The 12054-nt window shown below is 38.7% G+C and overlaps 1 protein-coding gene across 2 annotated transcripts in view; it reads right to left on the bottom strand.

Moving 5' to 3' along the window:
* Positions 1-12054, bottom strand: part of csmd3b (CUB and Sushi multiple domains 3b) — a 403942-nt gene that overhangs the window by 41600 nt on the left and 350288 nt on the right. For both annotated transcript variants that reach the window (XM_026157423.1, XM_026157424.1), the window contains 7 exons: positions 11730-11939; positions 10002-10190; positions 9098-9275; positions 5892-6037; positions 2020-2100; positions 472-585; positions 156-344 (listed from right to left, as the gene is read on the bottom strand). In XM_026157423.1, the coding sequence (XP_026013208.1) occupies positions 156-344; positions 472-585; positions 2020-2100; positions 5892-6037; positions 9098-9275; positions 10002-10190; positions 11730-11939 (1107 nt within the window). The remainder of the gene's footprint in view (positions 1-155; positions 345-471; positions 586-2019; positions 2101-5891; positions 6038-9097; positions 9276-10001; positions 10191-11729; positions 11940-12054) is intronic.

The following is a 12054-nucleotide window of genomic DNA, read 5'->3' as shown; positions in this document are numbered from 1 at the left end:
GGGAAAGAAAGACAGCAATAATAGAAGGAATGAGACATGAGAATACAGTGACATTTGGTATAATACAGCGGTGTGCATTCTTTCAAAAATGTGTCTATGAGTGTGATGTGTGGCTCTCTGATGTTGAAATCTGCGTTCCTTTTTGTGTTTTTTACCATCAAAAATCTCCAACACGTCAAACTCTCTCTCGGTGTGAAAACTTTCAAAGGTTATTGTGACATTGTATCCTTTCTCCACTGTAACACTCCACGAACACATTTGGAGGTTAGGGTAGCTTTCTGGCCAGCCAGGGCTTAAGATGACACCTGAGGAGTCGTATCGCACATCATGTGCAGGGCACTGAACTGTAAGTAAAAAATAAATAGCAAAGCCAATTGTTATATTGAATGACTACACAGCTTGATGGGTTTTTTTGACGGTGTCAAGCTGAAAATAGTAACTTAAACTGGTTTTGTACTGGCATCCACTGACCTTGGCATGTTGGGGGTGGTGAATCCATCTGCAGCCTCTCTCCTAAGCGACAGGTAAGAATCTCACTGCCAACCAATGAAAATCCAGGATGACATCTGTACCTGATGATGTCGCCTGGAGACACAAAATCAGTGTGTCTATAGAAAACAGAGCTGGTGCTAGCATAGCTTAGAGTGGTAAACTCTAAGTACATTTGAGTGCTTGATTTCAACACATTTCCAAGAAAGTCTTTACATTACAGCCTATGTACTCTAATGACTTTAGAATTAAACGTTTCAATAGAAAGCATCTTATCAACTTGTTGAGATGATGAATTGTTATAAATTGCTACAAATTTAACTCATACAAACTTCAGCTTGATGATTGGCAATAAAAACATGAAATATTATCACATGCCAGGAGCAATTTTTACTCGAGCCACATCTTCAGTACAGGACTTTTATTTGTATACACAGTACACCCATGCTCCACTTTATTGGTTATAATATGTTATTACTGAATGTGACCTTGTTTTGTCTTCAGAACCTTCTTAACTCTTTGTGGTATAGACTCAACAAGGTGCTGGAAACATCCCCCCGAAGAGTTTGCTCCACACTGACATGATAGCATCAAACTGTTGCTGCAGATTTGTCAGTTGGGCCTCCATTGTTGTTCCAGCACATTCCAAATGGGCTCTACGGGATAGAGTTCTGATGACTGTGGAGGCCATTTGAGTACAGTGAACCCATTGTGAGATTTGTGATCCAAGAAACCATCACCAACAGCATTACAACACCAGCACCAGCTTAAATCACTGAATGAAGGCAGGGTAGATCCATGTTTTTATTTTGTTTATGTCAAATGTTTATGTTTACCCTATTCTGAATATTGCAGCAAAAACATCAGATGACATTTTTCCAATCTACTATTGTACAATTTGAGTGAGCTTGTGTGAACTGTAGCCTCAGTTTGCTGTTCCTAGCTGTCAAAAGTGGCACCTGGTATCATCTTTTACTGTTGTATCCCATCTGCTTCAAGGTTTAATGTGTTGTGTGACATGCTCTTGTGGATACCTTGGTAGTAAAGAGCAGTTATTTGAGTTACTGTTGTTTTCTTATCAATTTGAAGCAGTCTGGCCATCCTTCTTCACTGACCTCTGGCATCACCAAAGCCTTGTCACGAAGCAAACCGCTCCTCACTGGATATTTTCTCTAGACCCTACATATGATTGTATTGGAAAATCTGCCATCCTGATGCTTAGTTTAAAGTCCAGCAGCTTGTCCTAATGCCTCAATGCCTAAATGCATTCAGTTATTGCCAGTTATGTGACTGGCAAATTAGATATTTGTCTTAATGCACAACTGAACAGGTGTACCTAATGAAGAGGCCAGTGAGTGTATATGATTGGATTAGTGCGTGTCTTAAACCAATAAAAAATGAATTACAGAATATATATACACAATATAACACCAATCATCCTTGATTTAAGTCTTCATTCGTGTTATCGTGTCCTTTTTATCCATCAAAGTGACACATCTGTGAGCAATGGCAGGCAGACAGACAGCTCACCTATCTCAAGCTCGCCATCCTCCATCAGCATGTCAGCACTGGGAACTTCTGGAGGAGGCTGGCAAACCCTTAATTGGTAGGCTGGGAGATACAGAAACGGAGAGGAGACAGAAAAAGGAACAATGTATAAAAAATGTGTTCAAGGATCCCGTGTTAAAATTTAAATGTAATTTTTTTCCAAGTGCAATGAAAGGACAGAATAGTGTGACATTCAATCTTGGTCGCATCGGTTTAACTGAACTTTTTAAGTTCAAATGGTGGGCAAAGTATGGAATCAAGAACAGATCAGCTACACAGACACAGCACTGTCTTGAATCATAAAGAGGAACTAACTTCACAGCCACTGAGCTGAAGGCTGTAATCAATATTACTGCATGACTGTAGATCACTTGCTAACAGAGAGAGAGAGAAAGAGTGAAAAGAGAGAGCGAGTTAGAGAATAGAGGCAGACACAGACAGGAAAAAGGGAGGACAAGAAGCGAGCGAAGGAGAGAGGGCTAAGGGCTGTAAGTCAAGATGAAATTGACTATGAAAATGAGACCTGCCAATAGCTTCTGATGCTCTAATGCATATCAAAGCCCTGTGGTCTATGAGTGCGCGCCAGGATGTGTGTAAATGTTTGAGCAAGTGCATGTCTATGTTTGTGTGTGCAGCAAGCTCTGTGCTTCTACGCGCGATGAAAGGATCACTGTTAGCAGTCATCGATTTCGCTTAGCTCTGAGACCATTTTTATAGCTACTTCCACATGCGTGTCACATACACTGGCTCTCTCAGCCTCGTGTTCATGATGCTAGTCACCCGTGCGTGGCCCTCGTCTGTGTATGGAAGCTCCACACCTTTGAATTCAACCACTCCACTGAGTTGACTGATGAAAATGAAGAATAACAAGTATGTAATCCCGCCAACGATGGGAGCGCTGAAGTAGATGAATATCCTCAAACGGTGGCTTGATCCTTCTTTTGGCGCTTATTTGGCATTTCAAACTAAATTTTCTCTTTAGTAGCTGTCTCAGATTCAAACTAGGGCATTCTGAATTTCTTTACAGGTCACTGAAGGACACTCAAAAGAAAACTTAAGAACAATACTTTATAGTGACAAGTTTCTGCTTAAGAAAACGTCAGTGCAGCGAATCATGAAAGGTTCCCATTCTTCTGGTAATTATTATGCAACAATTTAAGTTCTGTACGGATGATCAAATAGGCTGCTCTGCTCTCATCTTTCTTTCATTCTCGCTGTCTTTCTTGTTTTCTTCTAATATTGTCTCGAAAAGAGACGCGACCAAATAATGCTAACTACTACTGCCATACATGTCACCCCCTTTCCATTTTATCCATCTTCCCTGTCACTTTTTGCTGTTCATCGTCCAATAAAGCAGAAATTGAAAGTAAACTTGAATCCATCAGATGGTGCTGTTCCTGTGTGAGTGTGACAACTGACAGTTAAAACCTGCCAACAAAAATTCATTAACAATGTGTCATCTGTCTGAAAAAGGGAAGCCTGTTCAAAAACAACTTGACATATTTTCACTAAAGAGCACTGAACAGAAACTTTTGAGAAGTAGGAAACAGGCTTCGGGGGGGAAAATAAAGAGGCGTGGGTACATCTGTGAGAGAGAATGCGGGAGAACCAATGAGAAACTGTGTTGTGACGGATGAAACGAGTGCAAAAAAGTGACTCATTTGAAGCTTTCAAATTTTTCAGGAACCAAAACTATCCTGACATAAAAAAAAAACAAGCAGCCATCTTTACAGTGTAGTGACGTTCTTGTTATTCCAAAATATTAGGTTTTATTTTGAAAAATAGCATCATCTTCAGCTTGATGACAATTCATTATGACGGCTGTCAAGAGCTCATGAGGTTCTTTAAACATTATTTTGTCATCTTTAAAAAAGCCTGTCATCTTTTAGTTAAAGTAAAACCATTGTGGAATTAACTTTTGTGTCATAATGACACATACCAGAAACATTAGTCAGTAAAAATATAGATTCACCCATTAAATGAAATTTAAAAAGACAATAGATGATAATTAAATGTAATATAAAAAAAAAGAGTTTTGCATTTCCCTGCTTCTAAACATTTTGATGATTTCTTATGTACTTTAATGTACAGTATGCTATGTGTAGGAATCTTTAGATGAATGGAGTGGTTTTCACCATAAGCAGTATTTGAAAACAAAAAGAAATACAGAGGCACCAAAGGACCACAGCACAGATTAAGGTGAGATGAAAACCTAAATGGCACAGACAGTGCAGGAATGGAGAAAGAGCAGCTAAGGACCAGGACAAATACTCCAAAAGTCTGTGAAGGGAAAATGACTGTTTTTTTTTAAAAAGGTGTAAGACAGATAGAAAACACTTCTTTCTACTAACAGGGTGCAAAAGACAAACACTCAATAGCTGATTTTTGTGAACCAATGCAACACACATTTTTATGAGTAAATTGCAGGTTTGCTGCTTACTTTGTTTTTTTTTCTACTGTATGAGATAAAGAGATAAAGCTATCAACGTGCTTTTTAATCTGACAGCGTCTAAGAACACAGGAAACCATCATTTAATTGGAAGTTTAACAAAAACAAGATTAATGAGCTTTTCAGTTGCTAAAAAAGTTCCATCCCTTGCAGTGCTACCTTTAGTAGAACCACAGTAAACAGCATCAAACAAACAAGCCTATTAGGCTACATTAAACCTCTACTAAGCAATCTTATTCCTGTATTAAGATTAGCACTACTTTATTAGACATTTATTAGTTAATGGTGCATTTATTAATATCTGCATCACACACACATATATACTTATATATATATATACACACACACACACACACACACAACTATGCCTTAAAATCCCATTTCCTTAATTCGTTTTATACAATTATTTAGCAAGCATTCCATTTTTGATATAAAACATGACTTCATTGGTTATTGTGTAGAATTATATAATGTAATATTGATGCCATACATAAACATCACCATCACCGCATACTCAGACATGAGTATATTCACTGTTTGCAAAAACAGAAGTTAATGTTGAAAAATTAAAATAGTATACTTTTATAATGAGCAGCAGGGGTTATTTTGCCAAGCAACATGATGATGTCATAATATCTATAGATACGTAAAGATGTACCTGTGCTCGAATGTTGGTTGTTTCATGGACAAACAAACAAAAATACAGATTGTATTGTCTATTTATGGTAAGATCATTCTAAAAAAAATTATCATAAAGCATTACCAAGTGTTTTTTTTAACACATTTGGAAATGTTACCAACTGGTTTAATAATCTCTTCTTCGAGCAGCCGAGACCTCAAAAGCTTTTCAGTGTCGCCCCAAAGTGAATCACACATCACAAACTTTGTATTAACATTTTTTTGGAGTCATTTTTAAGCATCATTTAAAAATAACTGGGTAGTAACAGTGGGCGGGATAGTGGTATAGTGAAACTCCTCAGTAGTCCGCACTCAAAGATAAAGTCGGAAAGACGAAAGCTTGAAAATGACGAGTTTAGTCATTTCAAAGAGAATGTTTCTACAGTGTTGCTATTATCAACTCGGTTCATAACATTAAGAATATTAATTACTAATCACTGTGATAGGATGTGGCAAAGAGAGGAAGATCAATTTCAAATGAGTCAGAATGAGTCAAAGGAAGTAGATCTGACTGTGAAGTTAAAGAGAGTTCAGTTCAACAAAAAACTATTGGAGCTAGAACTAATGATTGCGCTACACTGTTGCCATACCTCAGGACAACAAAGACAACTACAGAGAAAAGCGCTAATGAGAGCATCATCTGTAACTGCACAGACAATCAAGTAACATGCTTCTACGGCAGGCTGATATTATCATTATCTCTGTGATAATGTGGTCTCTTTCTTACCATGATAACTTAAGACAAAAAAGCCGGCTCCAGAGAAGTCCGAGTGGAATTTGATGAGGATGATGTTGGACGTTGAATAGACGGACTCCAAAGCTGTGTTTCCGCTGAACTGTCCAATCTGAGGAGAAGACTGATCTGGACCATCCCTGTGGTAAAAAACCCCAGAATGAAACACAAAGAAAACATACACAAAACCTGTGTGACCAAGAAGACAGCGAGAGAATAAAGGCCCATAAACGAGTGGACTTGATCTTTCTTTATAGAACAATGGGCTTGAACGTCCACCTAAGATATAATTTGAATAAGTTATTGCAGTCATCGGTGACAGTTAGATGGCTATTTATGTTCAGGAAATGGTTGCTCCAAGGCTAGAAACAAAGACAGAAGAGACTTGACGATTTTTTATGAGACCTGCTCCATTAACTGCAAATGCAGATGGACATTGTGTGACAAAGTGCTGGCTCCAACAGCGATTGTGCATGGCTATGGGCTCATCTTCCTTCTCAAAACAATACAAACCACAATGTCAAAAAGCTCATTTAGATAAGAAATGCTCTGAAATTTAGATTCAAATTCTCTGACAAAGTAACAGCTCTTGATAACACCACAACCCACAAATCTATGGCTCTCTTGTTCTTGCTTGGGGATGAGTTCATAAATATTGACTGAACTGTTGACAGATCATAAGAATAACAAATGTTAGTCCTGGTGTAGACTTGGCTTCACTGTTCCCACTAATATGGGCCTGGCATTCGCAAAAAGTCACACAATTACCCGAGAAGGCAGGCAGGAGGTTATCCATCAAATGGCAGGTCATGCTCTCAGTGAACATATTTCACCTTTAATGACAGCACCAGCTGTCAGACTGGAACTAACCAATATCAGACTCATTATCTGTGATTAAAAAGCATAATCATGAAGTTAAATTAAATGATTATTTCCTGCTGTTAAGTGTTTTTGGAAGAGACTAATTATACCTGCCAGGTTATGAACAGAATCATCCCCTTCTCTGATTCGCATTGGGTGGCTCAGAGTCATCAGAGCAGTTGCACTTATTGCCTTCCACTGCTTGATTACAGCTGATGCACTCGCTCGCTAACATTTATTAGTATGTCAACGCAACACTTTCAGTACAGAATAGGCTTTAAAGATAAGGTTGCACAATATATAGAAACATCTGTGACATATATGGAAACTTTTGCAGTGGATCGCTGTAGCAAGCCTCCCAGTTTGAGACCAATTAGCAGACTAAGCGACTGTCAGGTCGGCTGGCTCTGGACTGAAGAGACCGCTGTGAAAATCACACCTCTACCACTGACACCGCGCTCTCTATGGGGAGCCAGCATGATTGCGTGACTAAGATCGGGAATTTTTACCGCATTCTTGTGTCGTCTTTGCTTCAGTCCGTCCACTTTTCTGACAGACCAAAGGGTCAGAAACACGCTGTGCGACCAATTCATGGAATTCACACAATCAGCTGTGGGTGGGCGGCACATGCTTCAACTGTGTCGTGGTGTGGGAAAGACAGGCTGGATATCGCACAACTATAGACTAAAACTAGAGCTAAACAAGTCACACACCAACTGCTGAAGAAAACAAGCTGCTTTTTTCAGTGGATAGCTGCTAAAGAGGAAGGTCTGCAATGTCATGTTTGTGTAGAAGCCAAACAATACCATAAAGCAATAAGTGTGAAATTACAGATTTGCTTGATATAACTGAGCTATACACCATCCTGTAGCACTCTGAGGAGTGAAGCAATGGATCAAATGAATTAGTAAGCTGCAGCAATTTTGCTAACAAGTTAAACATTACAGTCAAGGAACTGCTGTTTTTCTATTCCTAAATGTCTTATTCCTGCTTTTCTGACATTTTACAGCCAAATCAAATCACCAACTGAGCTTGAAAACTTGATTTATTCCTAGAAAGTTAGGTTAATGAGTTAGATTTGATATTGGAGTGAGAAACAGTTGACAGAGTTGCAATCCTGTGAGGCTTCTTCTCAAGTCTGAGGAAAAACGGAACTGTAAAAGCAGTTTTGACAGCATGGCAAGCGCGGAGCTAATCATATCTATAATTTCATGACTTCTACAGACAATAAGGGCATCTTGGAATATCAGGTGGTGAATGTTGTGAGAAAAATACCTTTTATATTTAAATCTGAGCTAAATTAAAATCTAATTTTCATTATATTTTCTGCTGACCTAAAAAGTTGAGAGTTCTCAGACTTTCTAAAGAGGAGAGAAAGTTTCTTGTTAGAACAATTTTACAGTTTCCGTGTGGCTAAAGAAACAGCCAGACCTGGACATCTGGAAGGTTGGCAGTGCTTACAGAAAGACAGGATAACAACAGAACAAGCCAGACATTCGGTCCTTCTGTGCTGGTCTAAAAATACACGATTTGCAAGGAAATGTATCAGCAGCAAACCACGTCTTGTCCTGCTGTTGTGTTCTTTTTGCTCAGCCCTGCCTCAAATGCCTATGCGGCTACATCGCACCCTGTTGTCTTTTTATAGGAAACAGGAGTAGGTGGAGGGACTCTGGAGAAAGGGGCAGCATCATGGCACCCGTAGCAATAAACGATGCAACGTATTTATGGTTCTGCTACCACCTTGTACCTGCAGATATCTATGTAGCGTGGTATCTAAGCACCATTTAAGCACCTGCATTGACAAAATGTCTAGTGTTGCCAATGGCTGTTTTCCTCAAGAAGAATAATGAAGAGAGAAGTCAAGGCTGGTTAGCTGGGAAGCGAACGATGTATTGTATATAACATATAAGGCTGGCCGAGCATTAAAGATAGTGTAAGGGACAGGCCAAAGAAGAGAAAGACCTATGGCTAAAAACAAAAATGGGTAAACCGTGACAAGAAGAAAATTATATCAGAGTGACTTTATATGCATGACATGGTGTCTGCAGTCATAGTAACCTTGCAGGAATTTAGCCAATTAGTGGTTAGCTCTGAAAAGATTTTAAAGAGCGTAGCATCCGGCTAGAGAGAGAGAAAAGAAAGTGTGTGTGAACAGAAAGTTATGTGGTACAAATTAAATAGTTATTCAGTCAAATAAAACATTTCTTACTTAAACTCACTTGAGGCAGCGAGAAGAAGGGATAGCATTATAATAATAGCACATAATGAGCATGAATACTGTCAGTTAAGAAGTAGAGCAAATATAAAACGTGCTAATTGAAAAAGTAAATAGCACCTACCAGACAGTAATGTAGTCATATATGGGCTCTGTGCTCAGTACAGTAAAGTTGATATAAATCCCGTGTCCAGGAGGAACTCGAACGCTCCACACACAGTCCTGGAAATTTGGGTATTCCTCAGGATGGCCGGGAGAGTAAATGGTTCCGTTTAATGACGTGATGTTACCACCGCAAAGTGCTGCAAGTGAGAATATTAACAGAATTGCCCTTAATAAATTACCCGCAAATTAGAACTGCCATTGTGAAGCTTCAATAATTGTCGGGATCGCTGTGAAAGAAAATGTCTCTATCACTCATGTAATGACCACTGGATAACACCTTAACACCTTTAATAAATTGTCATTACATTTTTATTTCTGTCCCACAGCTCAGCTGACTCTCAGCTGTGCTGATGTTAGAACAATATGGCTCAATATGAAATGTTATCATCTTGAAATTAGAACGATTTCTTTCATGTGTGGAGTAAACAAAACAATAAGAGTAAGATAATTTATAGTGAGAGTGAGATTATTAATCTTTACAACAGTAATAATATCTGTCCCTATATATATGTATATTGTGTTTATATCATTAAGAGACTATATTGTTATGATAGCACCACATATCCTCCAAAAAAGGCATCTTTGAGAGTGAAAGTTGATGAAAGCACATGTATGTCTAACAAATTAAGGAATTTATTATAAAAAGAATTCATAGAGAAACTTCTTCATACTTCTTTTGGAATTTGTAAACCTGTGCATTATGATTTATTATGTGGTGATACATTATTATTAAGTGCCCTGTAAGCCTGTATGAGAGGACAACAAAAAGATGCAGGAGACTCAATTGAAATCCAGCTAAAATGATCAATCGCCTTTGATCAAAGAAAAAGATGAGTAGGCATAAGAATAATCACGTAATTTACCTTCACATCGTGGTAATGGGTGATTCCAGTTCCTGCTAATTCCATGCAAACATGTGAGCGAGGCTTCTCCAATCAGAGAGTATCCGGGCAGACACTCAAACGACACCGTCATCCCAACACTGAAATCTGTGCCAATCACGATGCCATTTCGAAACGGTCGAGGGTCTGGGCAACTCTGGAGCTGGTAGGCTGCAGAGATAATAACATAAATTATTCAAGAAAAAAATCAACGAGGCAGAAACGATTTGTTAATTTAGTCCTGTAATGTGCAACTCATGACTACGAGCCACAGTATGAACTGCAGCTTCAACTGTGAACAGTCAGTTGGTTGAAAAAACTAAAATCAAGCAAAATAAATATATACAGCAAATCGATCCTTTCTAACTCTGCATAATGAATCATCGTTCAGCACAAAAAAAGTGGAACAGGATACAGCCAACCATACAAACATACGAAGCTCAAAGGAGAATTACTCTCAGTGTTGCTGGTAAATTGTATACATTTCAGATTACATGTTAATAGTGTAATCTGAGTATCCTAAAGTACCCTGAATGTGTTTAAAAAAGGAAAAAATCTTAATCATCCTATTTAAAAGCTGCTTGTCCAAAAAGTTAGTTAAAAAACACTCATCATCTTTGTGACTTGTTTTGCTGTCAAGTCATTATTAACAGGCATGTCAGTGACAGCCAAGGTAAGCGTCTCATCTGTTATGATTGACAGCTTCGATACCATCAGTCCCGCCTCTCCTTGATTCTGGTTGGTTAATGAGAGAGCGAAGCGACACTGGCGAGAGCACTACTTTTCTCCATGTTAAACTATTTCCACCCAAGAGCGTCAGTACGAGGGAATAAAGCTCAGAGCTGAGGGTGATTTTTGCACGCCGATGAGCTTCATAGGCTGTTTGCGGAGACAAATGCTAAATGATCTTTACTTTGTAATTAAAGGATAAGTTAATTTAAAAGAAAAAATGACTACTGTAACTCTGTATTCCTCTGGCTTGCTTAAAAAAAATCTGCAATCTTCAGCTAGAATTTAAAATTGTCACAGAAAAAAAAGAAAGATGCGGCCATCCTGCATCAAAAAAGATAGTTCTCGTTTTTAACACGATGCCAAAATATTCTCAAATCACATCCGCCAGCTTGAAGTTAAAACATAATTGTTGCATAATTGTCCGCAGCCGGTGCTACAATAGCCAGGGCTTGGAAGGAAAACATGTCACTGAGACAGACAAACACTGGGAGAAATAATGGTAATGGGTAAAATGAAATTGAGGGTATTCATATTTTCCCCGTTTTAAAACACTGTGGCAGTGCTGCTGTCAAGAGATAAAAGGTATTATTCATCAGCCACTGTAATATTCACATTAATGGAATTAGGCGAAACATATTTAGGCTATCTACAAGATTTGTCATAATAAATATAAGACTACTCAAACCATTTTAGTGCCAGACAGAATAAATATAAAACTCCTCTCATCATTGAAATTAATCCAAATTGAGGACCTGCATGCACCCAGTAATCTTTTTGGCAAGCTGCTTCTGTAGTCAAGAAACATTTTTATCCCAGTAGATGAATTCGTTGTTACGGTAATCGCTCCTGAGAAATCAAGTCACAGTGAGACAGTTGTTTCCACGTCGGCAACAGTCGTGGTCTGCTCTTGTTGTCTCTCTTAGGAAATGATCGCTGTAAACAAGATGTCGGAGAGGTGCTTTTAGAAGCAACGTTTACCTTGATACGTGATGTGGAACCCGGGTTTGTTCTGTGAATAGTCACTGTGGAAAAAAAAGCTGGTTTGGTGGGTGGTGCTGAACAGAGGTTTGGGCATGACTGGGCCGCTGAATCGGTCAATGACAGAGCCCGTCTCCAGCGTTCCGCTACGGATCTCCAAGTAATCGTGGATTGCTTCAGTGGAGAAGTTCAAAAATTGGAGATGGATGCCTGGGAAAGAAAAAAGCAATACGACGCGTGACGTTATACGGATAAAGTCTCTTGAAAAATACTTGCACTTTATCTCATCACCAAAACCAAAAGCAAACAGAGAAACAAGAAAGAA

This window comes from Astatotilapia calliptera, chromosome 22 (assembly GCF_900246225.1).
Source record: "Astatotilapia calliptera chromosome 22, fAstCal1.2, whole genome shotgun sequence".
NCBI lineage: Eukaryota > Metazoa > Chordata > Actinopteri > Cichliformes > Cichlidae > Astatotilapia > Astatotilapia calliptera.
This window is presented reverse-complemented; position numbering and strand designations above follow the sequence as displayed.